The sequence below is a fragment of the Lacerta agilis genome, chromosome 12, assembly GCF_009819535.1.
Source record: "Lacerta agilis isolate rLacAgi1 chromosome 12, rLacAgi1.pri, whole genome shotgun sequence".
NCBI lineage: Eukaryota > Metazoa > Chordata > Lepidosauria > Squamata > Lacertidae > Lacerta > Lacerta agilis.
In genome coordinates this window covers 10,618,294-10,639,568 of record NC_046323.1, presented here as the reverse complement: position 1 = coordinate 10,639,568, position 21,275 = coordinate 10,618,294, and the positions used below count along the sequence as shown (strand labels likewise).

The window sequence follows — 21,275 nt, the reverse complement described above, 5'->3', positions numbered from 1 at the left end:
AAGGAAAGCCTCCGTCACGTGATACGGGGAGAGAGTTCGGGAACGGAAAGAAAGATGGCGGAGAGCGCGGTGGGCGGGGCGTCGGCGTGACGTGACGCGCCGCCGCTCGGCGTTAACGCACGCCTTGGTTTACCTCGGCGGCGGCGACGGCTTCCGCCACCATGAGCAAAAAGAACCAGGTTTCGTACGTGCCTCCGGCCGAGCCCGCCTTCCTGAGCCGCTTCAAGGCGCGAGTCGGCTACCGGGAGGGGCCCACGGTGGACACCAAGGTAACGGCGACGAGCGCCCGCCCCGGGGCACTTCCCTGGCCAGGCGGGGAAAGGCGGGGAGTGGGTCGCCCTGGTGTCCGGGCTTCCGCGCTTCATAGAAGCCGAAGGGCCCACGGAACTCGTCTATAGTCAGCGCAGGAATATTTTCCCCAGAGTGGAAATCGAACCCACGACCTTGAGCATCAGGGTCTCGTGCTCTGCCCGGCTTCGAATTAGGGTTGCCGCCTCTGTTCTGGCAAAAGGCGATTCCACACACACACACACACACACACCAATCTGGTGCTGAAGTGACTTCAAAGCTTTGCCTAACAGGATGGCCCCTCTGGAATTGCCACAATTTGGAGAGACCCAAAGCTTGAATACATGGCCTTTCGCACATCGTTTCAAACACATGCGTTTGGAGTGGGTCCCTAACTTGGATCCTTGGTTAGGGATCCTCTGCTTAACAAGTTAGGGATGCCTAACTTGGCAAAGATAGAGAGAAGAGCTGAAATACAGGACAAAACTGTATCAATACAGGATGTAGTGGTATTATTATTACTATTATTATGAATAGTGCATTTTTTCTAAAAAAATGTTTAGGGGTACTCTCATTTTCCTACTCATATTGAAATACTGCCCCTTAATGAGGCCAAACTTAGATTCACAAAATGTTTAGGGGTTTGCACCCCCCCCAAAAAACTGATAATAATTATAATTATAATAAGTAATAATAGTAATAATTTATTATTTATACCCCGCCTATATGGCTGGGTCTCCCCAGCCAATCTGGGTGGCTCCCAACAGAATATTTAAAACATGATCTTCAGGTATCTTTTAAAAGTCAGATAGTTGTTTACATTGAAATAAGGGACAATCCTGTATTATACAGGACAGGTGGCAACCCTGCTTTGAATGGCTGGCAGAAGTGGCAGGTAGCTGGCTTGGTCCGATAGGTGAAACCCCCCAGAAATAATAGCAGTTCACTTCCTTCATTGGGGTCGCCTAAAAGTGAGCAAATGAGCTTAAAAAGATTGGCAAGTTGCAGATAAGAGCTTTTTCATCCTGCCTTGCAAGACTGGCTCTAGAAAAAAAAATATCTTCATGGATTTGCATGGTTTTTACACAGGCTCTTCCCCCCACCCCATCAAGTTAAAGCTTATATTGGTGTCTTCCATAGAATCATATTATTGTAGAGATGGAGGGAACCCCTGAGGATATTCTAGTCCAACCCCCTGATATGCAGGAATCTTGTTTTTAAAAAAGCATCTGTGACAAGACTGTCATTCAACCTCTGCTTAGGTTGCTTAGTGAAATCCATAGATCCAGGGCAAGCTAGCACCACCATGGTGCCAAAAATGCAAAGTGTGGCTCCCATGGGCCATCATGACTTTTGCAAGGAATCCATGGGTCGCATTCATACAGTATAGGACTGCACCGTAAAAATGTATGTCACAGCTCTCACCCAACCCCATAGAAAGAAGACACAGATCCAAGGCATGGATCATCTGGGTCTTCACATGGGATAATATCAAATCCACCACTGAATCACAGGTCACAGTCATGCCCATTGATTGCAATATTAAAATCATGAATATAAATCACAGGAACATCGATCCATAGGGACCCTCTAGATCAGTCTTTCTTAACTTTGGGTCCCCGGATGTTTTTGGCCTACAACTCCCATCATCCCTGACCAGTGGTCCTGCTACCTAGGGATGATGGGAGTTGTGGGCCAAAAACATCTGAGAAAGATTGAGAAAGTCTGCTCTAGATTCATGCAGTGGAACCTCGATTTTCAAGCATCTCGGAAGCTGAATATTTCGGAACCCGAAGTCCGAAAACCCAGAAGTAATTGCTTCTGTTTTTTAATGCTTTTCAGAAGTCGAACGGCTTCTGGGGAGTTTTCCCCCCTTTTTTCTCCATTGACTTTGCCAACCGCCCTTTGCGCCTCAGTTGTCGAACGTTTCGGAAGTGGAACGGTCTTCCAGAATGGATTATGTTCGACAACCGAAGTTCCACTGTACCTGAGATGCCTACAAAACTGCTATCCAGTCATAGAACACATTTGTGCCCATGGATTGTAACATAAAAGTTACAGACCCAGTACTTCACACTGCCTCTATGGTGGCACATGGTTTTGAGGCATGGGGATGCTGCCAGAAACCATAGCATTTATAAAATACGGTCTCAAATGTAATTTGATGCTGGGTTGGTTTTTTTGGCAGCATGCTGAGAAGATGTGCCTCACATTCAAGTTTTGGTGACATGATTGCATTAGTTTGCATATCATTCATGATTCTTGCATCTCATTCATGATTCTTGCAGTGCAGTCTGGACAGTGGATGTGATTCCTAATTTGATTATGATTGTGTGGGAAATCCATGTGAACTCATGCATGTTCATGAGGAGGTCTTACACGTTTTTTTCACCATAGTCACTCCAGATCCATTGTGTTAATGGTGAAATCCATGGATCAAATCTATGATTTGATTGGGGGAATCCCATGCAAATGGTAGCTTCAGGATGGTGGTATGTGGAATCCCATGTAAAAAATAATACAAATTCAGGGGAATCCAATTTAATTTTACTGAATCTAGACCCAACATTAATTTCTATTTTCTCTTTCCTCCACTCCTGTTAATTTGTTTATGTGCTTAACATCTGGTCTTATGAAGGGTTGGTCACTTTGTGATCTTTTTAAGGTTAGTTTTAATAAAGGTATTTTCTTACTGTTACTATTAAATTCTTGCAAAATTAATCAGGAACAGCTTGCACCTTTCTATGTTGCAGAAAGTTTTATTTTCTGTGCATCATGCAGCTAATTTAAGGCACAGTGAAATGGTGGTAAAGACTCAGATTTTTAACCATTCTGATTGCAAGTTGATAGTTGATGCTGTTAATTGAATGTGTATTAGTAACGCCTTATCTTGAGTATGGGCCCTAAAATCCCATACACTTGTCTTAACCAATCCAGACTGACTACCTTTATCTAGATCTGTACACATATTTATTCGTACGCAGTGCTGCTTTTTGTTGGCTATAAATATTTGAAATTTGGATAAGTCTGTTACTTTGGTAGCCTTCCATAATGTTTTACTTTGGAAACAGGAGAGACATTTTTGGATATTTTGTATCTGCTATTTGTCACTGCCCATTTCTGGTTTGGGATAAATGAAATAAGCAACGCAGAGACACTGCTGCTTCTTTCTTCTCTCCCAGAATTTGGCACAGTTCTTCCTGATTACTCTTTGACAGGGAAATCAAATGTGGGGTCTGATCATGTGAATGAATGCCTTTCCTTGATTTTTTATTTGCATAAAAATCCCCCCTTAAATAACTTTCTTTCCCTGGAGTATCTTTCTCCCCCTGCATTCTGTTCTCTTCTCTTAGGGAACATCCTAACTAATGAGATCCTAAATCTTTCACTCCCAAATGCATTTTTTATTCTTTAGCCAGGGTGGATCCATCAGTGTGTGCAAGAAAGAGATGGGGATAGGAAAAGACCTGCTTTCTTGAGAAAGGAAGGATCTGATCACAATGTCTGGTGTGCTATTTTTGCAGAAACAAACAGCAGAGGGAGTGCAAGCTAAACTGAATTAATCTTACTTCTCACACTCTGCAGCATAAATGGCCACTTTGACCAACGATCCCAAACTAGCACGCATGGAATGGCATTGCTGGCTTTTGATCTGGTGTCAAACCCTTAACCTGTGCTTCATTTGATAACAGAAGTTATAGGTGGATTCCCCCCTTCCCCCCCAAAAAGCACACCCTAAATGCCTACGATTTAAATAGGAACATAAGAATAGCTTGCGGGATTGTACTAATGGCCCATCTCATCAGGGTTCGAAATTAGCAGGGCTCCAGGAGCATTTTGCACCTAAAGATTCTCCATTTGCGAGCACCTCAAAAAGTCTGGGTGCCACTTTTTGCGGCTGGCTGACACTCAAGGATTACTGAAATGTATGTGCTTTGAAGCCTCAAAGTATATATTAAGGATAGACAATATGTTAGGGCGTTTAACAATAAAGAGCAGTTTTCAAAACTGAAGTTTGGAACCAATATTTTTATTGTAAACACCAAATTAAACATGTGTTAACAATTTGTGCTAAAATGTGATATTAGCAATTTGTCACTTAATGTGAATTGCATCTTAGTTCATGCTTATCAAAATAATAAATAAAAAGTGTTGCCGGCCCCCCCCCCAATGGCGACTAGACATTCTGTTTTGGCGCCCACAACCCAGACCCCCAAAGCCATTTGGCACCTACCTTTTCTGTCCTAGTTTCTAACACAGCATCTCATCCATCATTCACAGTAGCCAACCAGATGCCTGTGATAATCCCCAAAGCATGACTTGAGCACAGCAGTCCTCTCTCCACTTGGGATTTCCAGCAACTGGCCTTCAGAAGCATCACCGCTTCAAACAATTGGTCCTAAACCCAGAGAAGTGCCTGTGTCAGATTTGCATGCATAGCCAGGCTCTTTGTCTCTCTTGACATAGCAGCCCTTGGGCATTGCGCCACCAGCTGTTTGCGAAAGAAGTGGGTGAAGACTGAGCTTTGAAAGTGGTTCGTGTGAGTGAGACACAGTCCCAAAACAGATATGAAAAGCCCCACTGCTCTTGCCCAGCTCTAGAGTGCATGCAAATAAGCTTGTTGTATTGAATCTCTATAGGCCTCTCTCGCTCTGTATGAGGGTGACACACAAATTCACGAAGCATTCCATATTTTTAATATTTAGGCTGTTGAAGAAGGCTTCCACTGAAATCATTCTAGAAATTAATAATTGTACGATTGTAGACGTATACCATGCTGGTTTGGTTGTGAAGCAGTTGATAAATAAATTAAAGCCAAATAAAAAAACATTGGAGCCACCCCAGATTTGTGCCTATTTATTAAACACGTGACTGCCCCTTTGGCTATAAAGAAGGGGTAGGAGTTAACTTTTTACCCTTAAAAGGAGCATGTTGGCAGAGGAGAGTGAAACTTGCCCACCCCACACTCAGCCTTACCCTGCCATGCTCCTCTGCTTTACGTAGTTTTTGCGTGGCGAATTCCAGACCCCTCCCCCCAGGTAGAAATAATGACACATGACACAATTATTTAAGGTTAATGGGCTAAAAAAGGCTACAACTTTATTGGTTACAGGTGATGAGCGGTATTGGCTTAGGCATTGGATCTAACCGACTATATCTGACTCCGCTGGAAGTCCGGAAAGGGTTAGCCACCAGTAGGGGGAGTCCTGCTGATGCACATCATCTAGGAGCTCCCCCGGGGTCACCGATAGGGGGCGTGCCTTAGGCCCTAACCTCCCTAGGCTTCGGACAGGGCCACGCCCCCCAGAATCCTTTAACGGGCTACCCTTCAATATGCGGGGCAGGTGATGGCGCTACCTCCTCTTTCCATCTACAGAACTATTCAAATGCCTAACCACCAATACCCTGAAAGTTGTGATGAATTGCTACAAGGTAGGCGAAAAACCAAGTGGCTGGTGCCAGTTTGCCAAGTGGAAAAATTCCTACCCTCAGCGGTGACCAACCGAAGTCAAAGAAAGAAACCTTAAAGGGCGGGAGGGTGGGAAAACCGGAAGAGCTGGAAGGCGAAAAAGGAGGGAGATCCCCGGCTGCATCCTGCCTTTATGGGGCAGGCCACACACCCTGACCAACCCGATTGGCCGGCCAGGGGCATGACGTAGTCAGGAATCCCCCAGTCGCTCAGGGCTGGCCTCCCCCCTCCCCCGCGCACGTGGGGAGGTTGTGAAGCCCACAACCCCACATCCTCCTTAAGGCGGAAGTGGCTTTCCTTGCCAGTATTGGAGCCAGGCAGGGAGGGGCAGCTTTAAGCAGCAGAGAACAGGGGAGTAAAGATTGGGTGGGTGGGTTTGCCTCCCCTCCCCTGTGGGCTTTTTAAAGTATAGTTACATACCCCCCCACACACACACTGTGTGGACAGAGCATGGATCACTTACTTGGTTAGAGTGTGGTGCTGATAATTCCAAGGTTGCAGGTTCGATCCCCATAAATGAAAGCCGCATATTCCTGCCTTGCCAGGGGGTTGGTCTGATCATTAGGATCTCTTCCAATTTTATGATTCTATGTCTATGTGAATTAGCATACAATTATTCTCTCTATCCAAAAGCAAAGTCCAAAAGACTCAAGCCATGCAGTAGTCTTGCTGATGCTAATCAGGTCTGGGTCTAGTCGCAGAGCAGACCTTATGGGAACCCTATACACGCTGCCTTGGCAGGACAAAAATCTAACAAATAGTATTTTGCAGGTGGAGCTTGCAGCAAGACGTTGGCGTATGGAATGCTCCTGTTCAGGGCTCTAGCCTGCCTTCCAGCCATGCCCTTTTGCAAGACGGACCTTTTCTGCAGTGGCTCCCCATTTGTGGAATGCTCTCCTCAGGGAGGTTCAGCTGGCAGCCTCATTATACAGTACCAGGCAAAAACATTCCTCTTCAACCAGGCCTGTGACTGATTGACATATGATGCCCTTTTGAATGTGTTTTGTGAGAGGGGGTTATTTGTTTTGTTTTGTTCTTTTAATTATGTATTTTGTGTTTTTTATAATGTAATTTTATGTTGTGAACTGCCTTGAAATCTACAGGTAAAGGGCCATATACAAGATAGATAGATAGACGGATAGATAGATAGATGATGAAGGGCCGTATACAAGATAGATGGATACCGTAGATAGATAGATAGATACTGTATATACTTGAGTATAAGCCTAGTTTTTCAGCACATTTTTTGTGCTGAAAAAGCTGCCCTCGGCTTATACTTGAGTGAGGCGGGTGGTGGGGGCGGCGAGAAAGAAGCCCTTTCTCTCCGCTCGTGCTGCCACCCGCTCTCCCCAGTCAACCATTCCTTAAGAAGCGTACAAGAACAGCGGTTCTTTACTCTCCCCAGGCAGCTTGTTCCATTCCTGAACTGCTCACATAAATGCAAACTTGGCAAAGGAGGAAGAGGAAGGAGCAGCCCAAAGGGCTGCTTTCGGGCTGCTCGTTCCTCCTCCTCCTCCACAGCGGCAAAGGTGAACCGGCTTATACTTGAGTCAATAAGCTTTCCCAGGTTTTTGTGGGAAAATTAGGTGCTTCGGTTTATATTCGGGTCGGCTTATATTTGGGTATATACGGTAGATAGATAGATAGATAGATAGATAGCAGGTTTAGTTTGGACAAAACAGACAAGATCCTTTCTTAATGAACAAATTGTCAAAGGGGGAAAGGCAGCAGAGTATGATAAAGAGCAGAAAAAGTAATATTTCCATTTGTCCTTAGTAGCAACGCTTCTCTGACAGTTTCATGCAGTGTGATGGAAACCCATTTGTAGCTCTGCATTTGATGTCTCGTAGGTTTGATTGTTTTCCTATTCTGCCTGCGCTGGTGAGTGTTCTGGGGCTGCAGAAATGAGAAGCAGTACAAACCTTCAAGCTGGGTTGCTTTGCGTAGATAAAAAGCTGTCACATTTTGTATTTTAGATGTAAGCTGACTGACTAGTTGCACTTCACAGAAATCTGAAAGCATTTGAGTTGCTTTAGGTATAAGCTGTCTTTGAAAATCACACATCTAGACTGGATTCCAGAAAGATCGGGTGGATTCCCATTGGGATCCCGGAAGGGCATATATATACACTTACAGGATCTGAGCTGGCGCTGACAGGAATATGAGACCTTGGGGTTGTAGTGGATAGCTCCATGAAAATGTTAGCCCTGGGTGCGGCAACTGTGAAAAAGGCAAATTCCATGTTATGAATTGCTAAGAAAGAATTGGAAAAAGAAAGCTGTTGATATCCTAATGCCACTATATAAATTTGTGGTGTGACTGCATTTCAAATACACGGGGTACAGTAGTTCTGGTCACCTCACTTCAAAAAAGATACTGTAGAGCTGGAAAAGATTCAGAAAAGGGTGCCAAATGATCAAGAGAATGGAGCAACTCCCCTGTGAGTAAAGGTAGCAGCATTTTGGGTGACTAAGAGGTGAACGTGGTAGAATTTTATAAAATTACGCATGGCAAGGAGAAAGTGGATAGAAAAAGGTTCTCTTCCTCTCTCATAACAGTAGAATCTCATGGTTGTAGAGCGTAAAAATCAGCAAAGATCACCTGTCCTATTCTGTTAGTGGAGGCGTCTCGATCCAAAGGTCTTGTATTAGTGCAACGGCACCAGTTGGATTCTACCTTTTGATTCTAGCTGATAACTGGAAGCAAGTTTTGTGTAAGATTTTTGGAATCTGTAGCTGTAAACCAGCTCAAGAACATACCGTTAGGTCCAGTCGTCGACAACTCTGGGGTTGCGGCGCTCATCTCGCTGTACTGGCCGAGGGAGCCGGCGTACAGCTTCCGGGTCATGTGGCCAGCATGACTAAGCCGCTTCTGGCGAACCAGAGCAGTGCACGGAAACGGCGTTAACCTTCCCACCAGAGCGGTCCCTATTTATCTACTTGCACTTTGACGTGCTTTCGAACTGCTAGGTTGGCAGGGGCAGGGACCGAGCAACGGGAGCTCACCCCGTTGCGGGGATTCAAACCGCCGACCTTCTGATCGGCAAGCCCTAGGCTCTGTGGTTTAACCCACAGCGCCACCCGCGTCCATCTTTTGCCTACTACTTTGCAATTAATGCTGCAATCCTAAGCATATTTACCTAGGGAAAAAATACATTGATTCCTGTCAGACTTTCCAGTGAAAATGGCTAGGATTAGGCACAAGAGTGACATGGTTCAAAAGTCCTTTAAACAGCAATCCTCAATACCCGCTCAATTGGAATTACTCCTGTTTAGGATTGGGCCTTTATGTTTTATCTCAGCAAAACCTAGAACGGCAGGTCACTATTTATCCCAATCGACAACTGAAAAATGAACTGAGGCAGTGAAGGTGCAGTTTGTCCACAGGCTAACTTCACGGCAGAGGTAGGACCTGAATGCCGTTTCATGTTTAACCAACACCAGACTGCACTGACTGTTACTGTCAGAAAGTTTCGTTTTCTTTCCTTTTCTTTTTATTAGAAAATTATTGGCTTCTTACTTGCTGGACATAGTACATAATTAAATGCATGGTTTGCCATAGAGGAGCATTCATACAATAAAACCAAATGATGTGTGGGATTCAGGTGATGTAGTTGTTATTAGAATTATTTTACTATATAAAAGAAGACCCTTCAGAAAGAACAGGACTCAGGAACTTTTGACACACACACACACACACACACACACACACACACACACCAAGTGCTCCAGAACTACAAATCTGTTCAACCCTGATCATTGGCCATGATAGCTAGGGGTGATGGGAGTTGCAGTCCAACAATGTCTCCAGTCCTGACATAGAAGATGACAGAGAGAAGATGTTCCAGCCAGCCGTCTTCCTGACATTTTATAATTTCATGTTCTGCTGATTCCGATTATTGTTTTGTCTTTTCCTTAACCCAAAAGAACTGGTCAGAGGGTAGTAGATGACTGCTAATCTTCCTTCTCTTACCTTAAAATTATTTCAGGAATGACCATCTGAGTAGCTTAGCTTTCCTCCTTTCTTCCAGAGAGAACAGCTCCCGGCTGCTGCTGATGACGATGACGATGGAAGTGACAAAGAGGATGAACAGCCACAGGTGATTGTTTTGAAAAAAGGGGACCTGAGTGCTGAAGAAGTGATGAAGATTAAAAAGGAGGTTAAAGAGACTCCCAAAACCACAGGTACGTTTTGTAAATACTGAGTTCAGCGTTCTTTACTAAGCAGAAGGACAGTTTCTATCAAGCAGCCTTCTAATTTGTCAGTTACTTTGGATACAATGCTTATCCAACCCCCTCCTCTGCTCACTTTGATTCCTTATTGCCCCTTTCCCTAGCACTCCCTCTGCGTTGATCTTCCAGTACTGCCACCATTTCCCATTTCCCTGGTTTGCCAGTGCAAGTCGCTGCCTTTCTCCTTTCTGCATTACAGCTGCTTTATCTCTCTAGGGCAGGGGTTGGCAACCTGCAGCCCGTGGGCCACAGGTGGCTCACGGGGGTTGTTTAAACAGCCCATGACCCGCCCCTGAACCTAGCCTCCCGCTCGGCGAGTACCCGTGCGCTATGCTAAACTTGCGCAGCGGAGACTTGCTTCCGTGGCAGACACCGGAAATCGCGTCTGTGCAGACACGATCCGGCCCACGGAGGGATCTCCACGGGAATGAACCAGCCCAGGCAAGGTAAACCTTGCCGATCCCTTCTCTAGGGGCTCCTTTGGGTATGCTTTCTCTCTCTAATAAGGTTAGAGGTGCAAGGTGGAACTAAACAGCACAAGTGTGACAGCCACGGCAAAGCGACAGAAAGGCACAACCGTGTTTAAGGCAACTGCTTACTGTTGGCATCCTTCTGTCTCGAGGGACAATGGAGTGCGCTTCCCCGGGTGAAGTCAAACAGCTGGAGAGTCACAGCACTCGCTGTGGCTGCAGAGACCGATAACTTGTAACTCCTGCCTCCTGCATTGTTTTTGCTGCGATAGCAGCTCCGAAGTGGCTTCTCTAAGATGCAAACCTGGGCAGTGTGTATGGAGGTCCTGGGCTGCCTAGATTAGTGTTTACAAACCGTTTTCCAACCATGGCCCCTTTCTGAACTCGTTTTCTTCTTGTGGCCCCCCCATGGGCGTGGCCAAGGGAGGGCAACTGCCCACAATAAGTAAAAATCAACAAAAAAATACAAATCTGAGGTTCTGCCCCGCTCACAAAAATCCTGGCTACGCCCATGCCCCCCCCATCCTGCTGGTAGAAAGGTAGCTATTTAAATGTTTTGTTTGTAAATAGAACATGTTTTATTTAATTTTTTAAAATAATTTATACAAAATGCAATTACATAAAATGATAGGAAAATAATAAAATATTGCTGAAGCAGAAAAACATAGAATCACAGAGCTGGAAGGGACCCCAAGGGTCATCTTTCTAGTGCAACCCCCTGCAACGTAGGAAACTCGGCTAAAGCATCCATGACAGATGGCCATCCAACCTCTGCTTAGAAATCTCCAAGGAAGGAGAGCCAAGGACCCTCCGAGGGAGATCCATCTTCCATGTATTACAAAAAGTAAACACTTATTTGACCTCAGTTATTTGACACTGAGGGGGAAACCTACATATACAGTCCAAAAGGCGCACAGGGAGTCCTGTATATACGGGAGAATTTTTAAAGACAAGTGGTCCTCACTGACCTGGTGCAAAAAGATCTTATCAAGCAGCTCCGGCTCACCCAGCCCTACCCATTGTCGCCCCACCACTGCACTTAACCTGACCTGGGGGTTCTGGATCGCAGGCTCTACTGGTCAAAATGGGAGTCTCAGTGGTCGCCCCCTCCTGCCGGAAACAAACCAGGACTGCTCAAAGAAAACATGCATGGCAAAAGGAGCAGTAGGCCCTGGTGGCCTGCCCGCTTACCTGCTTGTGATTGCCAAGTGGATAGCCAGCCGATCAGGAATTAAAAAACAAACAAAATCGATTTCCCCCCTTTCACTTCTCACTTCCCTCTGTGGTCCCCTAGCCTCATGCTGTGCCCCCCCTTTACGTGATTTTCACCTGTGCCCCCCATGGAATATCCTGGAGCCCCCGGTTGGAAAACACTGGCCTAGATGACGAGACACCCCTTGTCCAGCCTCGCTGATGTGGTCCAAAGGAAAGCAGACTAATACATTTGGCACCAGCTTGGCTGCAGGAGTTGGTGGAAAGAGGTGTACAAGACACCATCCTCAGGGTTTACTTCTGAAGCTGTTCTCACAATTGTGTACAGCCACAAGGCAGTGAAGGTTTACGATCAGATGGTGTACCTGCCCGATTGACAAACCCCATCTGCCCCTCACTTCCCTCTACAGCATGCGCAGAAACTGCCTTCTTGACCATTTGGACCCGCTCTTGGTCTTGTCCAGGGAAGTTAGGGGAAGTCCCTAACTCACAAAGGGACCCATCGGCTACTCTCACCTGGTTTAGCCATCCAGTCAAAGCTGTTCCCAGCGTGTGGCTGCTGTCACATGCTGACAGCTTCTAGGAGCCACAGGTGAGAGCTGAGTGCGGGGTGGGGACCAAAGGTGGACAAACTACCCCAGAACGAGCACGATGTGCCCCCCACCAGAGGTACCACCTTTCCCCTAACACCCCATACACCCCAGATGCTTATAATAATGTCTGTCTGTCTGTCTGTCTGTCTGTCTGTCTGTCTGTCTATCGGTATATCTATCTATGCACACAAAGGAGATAAACAGAAACACACAAACATCAGTTTGGCAGTGATTCCATCAACCACATTTCTTCAGAGGAAAAAGCAAATCTCTCCTAACAGAATTGTTTTTAGCCACAATCTAAATATTTTCACTTAACCTTAATTTATTGTTAGAAGCTAAATTAGTTTCTAAAAATGAAAAGAGCTTAAGTCTGTTTCTGCGCAGTATTTTTCTGTAAGCCTTCCGCTTGAATCCTAGAGAGAATTACTGTCCTGTCAAAGGTAATTTTTTTCTGAGATAAAATTTCATAGGAGCAGAAAATGGTAATTGGTGTATAATGCCTTTTTCATGTATTCATTATAATCTCTAGAATTGATTTTTTTCTGCTCCTTTTCTAGTACATCTGGCCTCTGGGACATTGTAATGTATGCACAAGTCCAAAAACTTGGCAGCGAGTGTCCTTACTCATTCAAATTGTAATATTATTCTAGTCTTGTTCAATTTGCTTGGTTTCTCTCTCTCTCTCTCTCTCTCTCTCTCTCTCTTGTTTAGTTCTTTTTTTTAAGCCATATGCCACACATTATCTGCTAGGGCATCAAAGTACACTTTCTACATCCCAAAGTGCTGCTTTAGCACTTTGTGAGTTTGTGCTGACGTGTAGCTGATGGGCAGCCTTCCTGACTTGCTGTTATTTATATAACCTTATGTACCACTTGACTTTCAACACTGGGGCAATAGATTGGTTTTCATCGCTCTTTATTTCAACACTTTTTTTCAGGGGAGAAAAAGAGAGACATATTTAGTTTAACGATGCCGGTGGCCTGAGAATTGTGAGGTACCATAGCGGTGGGAACATTAGAGCGAAGCCTTTCTGAATAAGTGGCTAGAGGAACACGTACAGTTGGTGCCAGAGAAAGCCAAAAGGTTTGCAGTTAAGCTATCCAGTGTTCTGCCTTTAGTGAGTAAAGATCATGTTGATGAGCCCTCAGCCCTGCCATGGTGACAGAACTATACTGTATAGCTTTCCCGCTTCCGTCTTGAATTGCTAGCATGCAAAGGAAGCCTGGAAGAAAGCTCCGTTTAATATGGGACTCCATCGTGGAGAAAGAAACTGAGCTCTGTGCTGTGTCTCTTAAGTTCTGCACAGCATTGTGGAAACTGGGGATTGTATAGATGCCTTTGCAATCTAACAGTAAAGGTAAAGGGACCCCTGACCATTAGGACCAGTCGTGTCCGACTCTGGGGTTGCGGCGCTCATCTCGCGTTATTGGCCGAGGGAGCTGGCGTACAGCTTCCAGGCCATGTGGCCAGCATGACAAAGCTGCTTCTGGCGAACCAGAGCAGCGCATGGAAATGCTGTTTACCTTCCCACTTTTGGGCAAGTAGCATTCTTGCTGCTGTAGTAGTATACATAAATAAATTTCTATACAATTTAGGTAGTTCTGTCCCTATAATTCCCCCAAAAAAAGCTTCTGGGTTTTTAAAATTTATTTTACAAAAGTTATTTTGAACATCCTTTTCGTTTCATTCTATATCATTTCTCAGGAAGCTTTCTCCAAGGCTCTCTTAATCACTGGAGGAATATGAAGTTAGTTCCCCATCATCTGGAACTTCTCCAGGTTTTTGTGGCCAGGGTTCAAAATCCAAGGCGGGGGACTGTATTTGGGAAGAACCAGGAAACTAGTAAGATTCTTCCTTAGAAGCGCTGTTCAGCCTCTGAAGGTTCTTAGTCCAGGACCACAGCAATGACACAAACAGTATTTATTTAAAGGATTTTAAACAACGTCACTTGTTTAGCATTGTCCCCAGTAACATTGCCAGCTATTTTTAAAACATTTGTTTCCTTGTTTGTGCCAAATACGTTCTTCCTGGGCAGTCTTAGCTGTGCTGATCTGTTAATCTTAGAGTTTTAATGTTATTAATGTTTTATTTCACTTTCTGTCAAAATTAACTTCTGCTTCATTTCTGTAAAACCAAACCATTCACCGGCCTACAACTGTCAGCTCACTTTCAGTAAAACACAAACACAATAAACGTAACCGGCTGTGTTATAACTCAAATAATGTCTGTTGTTTACTGTGTCATATTAGCATATCAACAAAGATGAGACATACAGTTTTAACTGAAGGACCAGAAGACCCAGTGGATAAATTGCCTCTCCAATCAGCTCTTAAAAGAGAGTTCAAACATACCGGTATATTAAAGTCTATTCCACATGCGTTGGAACATGTAGTCCAAAACAAACCATATATGGGTGTTGTAATTCCACAAAACAGAACTTTTGTCTTGTAGAACTACATTTGGACTACATGAACAAATGCATGTGGAATGGACTTCTGTTTTGTGGAATTACAACACCCATGTATGGTTTGTTTTGGACTACATGTTCCAACGCATGTGGAATAGACTTTAATATATGTTTGAACTCGTCTTTTAAGAGCTGATTGGAGAGACAATTATACACTGGGTCTTCTGGTCCTTCAGTTAAAACTGTATGTCTCATCTTTGTTGATATGCTAATATGACACAGTAAATAACAGACTTTATTTGAGTTATAACACAGCCGGTTACGTTTATTGTGTTTGTGTAGTATCTTGTATGTAGCCAAAGGTTGTGTTGCCACTTTCGATAAAAAGCAATTCCTCTCAAATTCCTGGCTTTGGCTTTTGTCAGGCTTCTAACAGCATTTGTTTCTTTTACAAATCCCTCTCTGAACTTTTCAAAGATAGATAGCTCATCAGTTTCTGGAGGTCATTGGCCCAACTATAGGATGCAGTGAAATCCATCACTCTTATATCTCAGAATGGGTGAGATGTATTTTGTTCCTAGCTAAAGGAAAAGTATCCTTTTTTTCTTCCTTTTTTTGCAGGCCCTCACAAATCAAACTTGCTTTCCTTCAACAAGTTAGCCAAGCTGATTTAGGACTTCATCTTCTCTTTCTCATTCTTCCTGCAAACTGCTTGCATAAGACTTTACCTGTAGTCATTCCTCGCTGATTTATTTCCCGGTTCACCACTGCTGACAATGTGGAGCGGACTCAAGGGCTCCCAAAATTGGTTGGTGTTGTTGATTGAAAGGCCTTGATCTCCGTGAGCCATCGTATCCTATCCTAGTTCTCTCATCTCTACCTGCTGGCAGGTTTTCTTTTCTTCTGTAGATAATCTATGAGTCAAGGTCTGATTGTGTGTGTGTGTGTGTGTTTAATTAAAAACATTGTTACAGCATATTTATACTAGTCCCTCTGATTTCCACATCATCAGAAAGATCGACCCTCTCTCAGTGCCACTTTAATTAACACACCGCCATATGATCTAGAGCAGGGGTGTCCAGTTTTCAAGAGACTGTGATCTATTCCCACAAAAAAAAACAACTGGCAGGGATCTACCCATTGTATTCACCAAAGTTGTTGACAGTGGCATAGGAAGGGCGGGGCGCCCCAGGTTCCAGGGCAGGGGGGTGACACTCTCCGGCCCCTCCCGCCGCCCGGCACCCCATCCGTGCTTCTTTACGGACGGACAGGGCGGCCCCACAAGCCGCCACTCGCTCGCAGACTCCCCACGGGAGCAGCAGCGCCGGCCCGAATGCACTACGCATGCCCAGAAATTCTGAGCATGCGATTGCGTAATGCATCTGAGTTGACGCTGCTGCTCCCACAGTGACCGAGCGAGCGGCAGGTCATGGGGCTGCCCCATCCGTAAAGCAGTACGGCTGGGGCAGCCCCACAACCCACCGCTCACTCGCCGCAGGAGCAGCAGTGCTAGCCCGGCTGCCCTACGCATGCCCGGAAATTCCATAGTGCAGCCGACGTGCGTCGTGACACTCCGCCCCCATGGGGGTGCCTCCGCTCCGCCACCCCAGGCGGTGGAGAGGCTTCCTCCGCCACTGGTTGTTGAGCTTTTTGGGGAGAGGAAGACCCAATGTAGATTGCGATCGACCGGATGGACATCCCTGATCTAGAGGAAAATCACTATCCCAAAATGATGAACGCCCCCTCAGGCATTGATGTCTGTCTGCTCTGCATCTTCTGCAATCATGAGCCGGGTGGATAAAAATTAATGTTATTTTTTAAAAGAATCGGATTTTTTAAAATTTAAATCGGATTTTTTAAAAATTTAAATCAGATGTTTAAAATAAAATGCTTTTGGAGGAAAAAATATTTCTAAAGGTAGTTTTCTATTTAAGTTTCATTATAGTCCAAAGGCTATTCATCAGGAAATAAGGATTTGTTTTAAGTTTTTTTAATTGTTTAACCACATCACTTAACAAACATGGATACATATGCTATAATGTTCTTGTTTTAGTTAAATAAATTGTTTAAATTGTTATTAAGGAAATGATTATTTTTCACCTTCCAGTAAAGTACAGCAGAAAAGTTGTCCAAATATAAACAGTTAACTTATTTAATCTCACAGGAATTTCATAATTATCCATCTATGTATTTCTAATAGTACAACCAAATAAGTAAATTTTGATATAACTGTAAAAACTACTCTGAAAATTTATTATTCCAAAAATGAAACCTTCATCTGGTTGTAAATATTAAGATTAAACCAGCAAGTATGAGTCGTTCTGTAAAAAAGAAAGAAAGATTTAAATCAAGTCTTACTGACTAGTGATTTAAATTGATTTGATTTGATTTAAATCAAATCCACCCTGATCATGAGCTTTCTTTTGAGTCAACTTTCTGTTCATCACCTGCTCTTCCTGCCAGCCCTCGGAGTCAGCCACTCTCTCCCATTGCTGGGAGAGGCCATAGTTGCTGTGCTGTACCATTAATTTTGTTTGAAGTTCTGGCAGCTGTCAATGCAGACAAGTAACGGAATGGTAGTCTTGGCCAGTCCATGGGTAGTAAGCCATAAAACGAGACCTTGTACGGGAGAGCAGAGAGAAAGAGAGAACATCAGTCCAGCTCGCTCCTGCCCTACCTGTTCTGCCTTATTTAATTGAAAAAGGCAGCGGCGTCGGAGCAGTAATGGGGAACCAGCTCTTGTCTTTGCTGAGGTCTGAATGCAAAACTCTTAAAATACATAGATGAGTTGGGCTTGGATCCCAGAACTGGTTTTAAATAGTGCAATTGTTATGACAGGAGTGCATTCTATACTCCACTTTGTTCCTATTGAATCCACCTTTGCACTGCTTTCCATGACAGCCTTGATGGAAAAGGTACCATGTACCATCACAGCTGTGGCTTACTATAAATCTCAAGATAATGGTGTTGCAAGGGCACAGAGTAAGTTATTAAATGAAGATCAATCAACCACAGTGTTTCTGGCAAGTTTCTATTAGAAAATTGATTTTTAAAACATTCTGTTACTTAGTTAAGAAAAATGTGTTGCCGAGGAGAAGCTTAGATTTTTCTTTCAACGCTCCGCCACCTATAAATGATCAAAATTGCAGGCCATCTCAGCGTAAGGCTTTGCTTGTGATTCATGACACTAGCTTTCATACCTAGCAAAACAGTTTTGAGGTGCTTCAATCTTGCCGATGATCTTCATCTCACACATTACTAGTCTCTAGAGTTTGTCTTCATTGACTTCCTCAAGCAACATTTACCAGCATTCACATACTGCATTATGATACCCTTTACGTATCATGGTTGCAATCCATCAGTCAGTGCCTCTTATGCAACCACCATTTATTTCATTGCTGGTTTCACCTAAGCTGTGCTGCGGGATTTGGTAGGTTATACTCCTTGCATGTGTACAATGACTTAGTTTAAATGTGTTGACCAGACCATGATTTGGCTGTTGAGAATGGCCTATATTCTGTCCTTCCTTTACATACTCAAGATTCCCTTCCTTGTCTGCGGTAACTATATTATTTTATTTATTAATTGCATTTATACCCCACCCTTTTCTCCAACGAGCTCAAGGTGGCGTACATTGTTCTCCTCCTCCACTTTTAACCCCACAACAACCCTGTGGTGTAGGCTAGGCTGAGAGGCAGTGACTGGCCCAAGGTCACCCAGTGAAATTCATGGCCAGTTGGGGATTTGAACTCTAGCCTTCCAGGTCAGAGTCTGACATCAAATCGGGCAAGAGGCAGTCCTTCATTTCAGTGGGTCTGCTCTTACTCATAGTAATTAAGCTTGGTTGGATACCATCCATACTGATAGTACCTGAAAAAATAAGGAAACTTTCAAGTTTAGGGTTGTTTTATTTTTATTTTTAATTTATGAATACTGTTTCACGTTAACTGTGTGCTTACCTACCGTATTTCCCGGCGTATAAAACAACTGGGCATTTTTTTAAAAAAATTCAAAATAATCCTTTATTATCATTATTTCTCCACTTATTTTTCTTTTAGTGATGGAGGTATTAAATAGGAAAATCAGAGAAGAAAAGAATATTAAGGGTATAACAATAGGGAAGAACACTTACAAACTGTGGGTGTTTGCAGATGATTTAATGATAACATCTGAAAACCCTAGAGAAAGCTTAATAAAAATATTGGACATAATTGACACTTTTGGAAAGGTTGCTGGATTCAAATTGAATATAAGTAAGACTAAACTGATGGCAAAAAAAATTATTACCAGAAGATAAGGAAAAAAATGAAAAATTAACAAAGCTTAAGATATGCCAAAAGATAAAATATCTGGGAATTTGGATAACTACCAAAAATATAAATTTATACGAAGATAATTACTCTAAAGTCTGGACGGATATCAAAAAGAATATGGAGACGTGGAGCAAGCTGAAATTAACTTTCTGGAGACGTATATCTGTGGTCAAAATGAACATTCTACCCAAATTACTGTTTGGGTAGAAATTACCTACCGTATTTTCCGGCGTATAAGACAACTGGGCGTATAAGACGACCCCCAACTTTTCCAGTTAAAATATAGAGTTTGAGATATACTCGACTGCAGATTCTCAACCCGGCGTATAAGACGACCCCCGACTTTTGAGAAGATTTTCCTGGATTAAAAAGTAGTCTTATACGCCAGAATATACAGTACTACATGAGTTAGGAAGATTCTTTGTAACGTTTGCCAGTTTCCTTCAAATAGTTGCATCAGATTTCTTCCACTCTGGCTAATTTTGAAGTCAGGTGATCCTGGGCTTTCATATATGAAATTTTGAGAAATTTCATTGTAGTAGCTCAGATCAACATATTACTGGGCCAACCTGACCTTGTTATGACTTCCACCACATACAGTGAAACTAAGACAGAATGGGGGGGGGGGTATTTAGAAAAAATAATATTGAGAAAGACAGAAGGCTACCTTATAATGGCTTAGACCAGGGGTGGCCAACTCTGAAGAGACTACGATCTATTCACAGAGTTAAAATGTGGCAGTGATTTACCCCCTTTAAGCTTTTTTTAAGGAGGAGGAAGGCCCATTGTTTAGGGGTTCATGTCAGAGTTGTTGAGCTTTTCTGAGGCAGGAGGAACACCCTGTTTTTTTGGGGGGGGTGAAGGGCTAAAATGTTGATCATTTTTTAGGGGATCTACCAGTGATCTACCACAGACGTCCAGTGATCTACCGGTAGATCACGATCTACCTGTTGGACGTCCCTGGCTTAGACCATTGCTTCATTTTAATATTGTCTGCAGTGGCTCTCCAGAGTTTCAGATCGTGGTGTCTCTCAGCCTTTGTCTGAAGATACTGCAGAATAAGATTCTGCACTACTGCAGCCTTTTCCCAGGATACTTGAGATATCCGATAGGATTATCATACTTTTTTGAAACTCAGAAGGTGGGAAAGTGGAGGTGTGAGAGTGTGCACATAAAGCGCTATTTTCATTCTTACCCTAGATGAAGAAGCTGAATCTGGAGATGGAAAGATTATGTTTAGGAAACCTCCCAAGCGTTCGTCAGAAGAGAAATACTCCGGTTTGACGGCCACATCAAGTAAGAAGAGAAAAGAGACAAAGAGGATTTCTCCAGTCTCCCAAAATACAACCAAGCAAGTAAAAAATAGCAGCTTGCTTTCATTTGATGAAGACGAGAGTGATGATTAGGAGCAGATTTGGATAGACATACAGTTTTTCCTCACAGGCAGAAAGTTGAGCTGAGCTGAGCGCACCATGGAAACAGACACAGAATGGGACTTTTAATTTTATTTGAATGCACATCTATAGTCATGAAAGATCTTTGAACGAAACTACGGAAAAAAATGAAATCCGTACAAGTTTAATATTCCACATAATGGAATCTTTATTGGTGCACATATAAATTTTCAGAGAGATTTATCTGCCAACCATTCCTCTTATTTTGTTTCCACAAGAATTTAGCGTCAAACGATGGCATCTGTATGTGCATATTTACTCAATTACACCTGATTACCCAAACAGAGGAATGTAAGGCCTGTTTACTGTGGACTAAAAATGTATAATGTTGCTTTGGCAAAGCTGTCTGTCGTATCTCAAAGGACCGAAAGAATTGCTGGGATTCTGATCACACTGGGCATATTGATTTCAAAAGAAGAAACCCTGCCGCAGAGTGTCCTTTAGCGGAAAAATATTTGGAAGTTCAGTGTGTTCTGTAACCAGGAATGGATTGTGTGTTGCTACAAAACATGTAGCCGGATTAACAATGTAAAGCTTCATCAAGGAGCTGGTCCGATGTTGCTGGGTGCAACAGCTGTTTTTAGTGTAGCTGATATTTTAATGCCACGATTAAACGGCTGCGTGAAATTATTTTCTGTGATTGAGTTTTTACCCACTGTTCTTGAGAGAATAAAACTGTTTCTCCCCAGCCTATATCTTAAAACTTTCTTAGCAGTATTTTCCCCAAATTGTAAATGATTATCCTTTAATCTAGAACGTAACAGAGGCTCCGAACATATGGAGACTGAAAAGACCCCAATGAATGGATTATCCAGTCTCACTATGAGTCTTAA

The 21,275-nt window shown here is 43.5% G+C and overlaps 1 protein-coding gene across 1 annotated transcript; it reads left to right on the top strand.

Annotated features, from left to right (window-relative positions):
* Positions 1 to 124: 124 nt before the first annotated feature.
* Positions 125 to 21,072, top strand: KIAA1143 (KIAA1143 ortholog). The gene is made up of 3 exons (XM_033165416.1): positions 125 to 269; positions 9,789 to 9,942; positions 20,189 to 21,072. Exons 1-3 carry the CDS (start codon positions 162 to 164, stop codon positions 20,392 to 20,394), a joined length of 468 nt encoding a protein of 155 aa, XP_033021307.1. The 5' UTR covers positions 125 to 161; the 3' UTR covers positions 20,395 to 21,072.
* The last annotated feature ends 203 nt before the right edge of the window (positions 21,073 to 21,275 follow it).

What these genes read in the sequence shown, in the direction of transcription:
- KIAA1143 (XM_033165416.1), top strand. Translation starts at nt 162, where the DNA reads ATGAGCAAAAAGAACCAGGTTTCGTACGTGCCTCCGGCCGAGCCCGCC. An exon ending in GGCCCACGGTGGACACCAAG is followed by an intron (nt 270 to 9,788) that starts GTAACGGCGACG and finishes CCTTTCTTCCAG; the next exon opens with AGAGAACAGCTCCCGGCTGC. An exon ending in AGAGACTCCCAAAACCACAG is followed by an intron (nt 9,943 to 20,188) that starts GTACGTTTTGTA and finishes TTCTTACCCTAG; the next exon opens with ATGAAGAAGCTGAATCTGGA.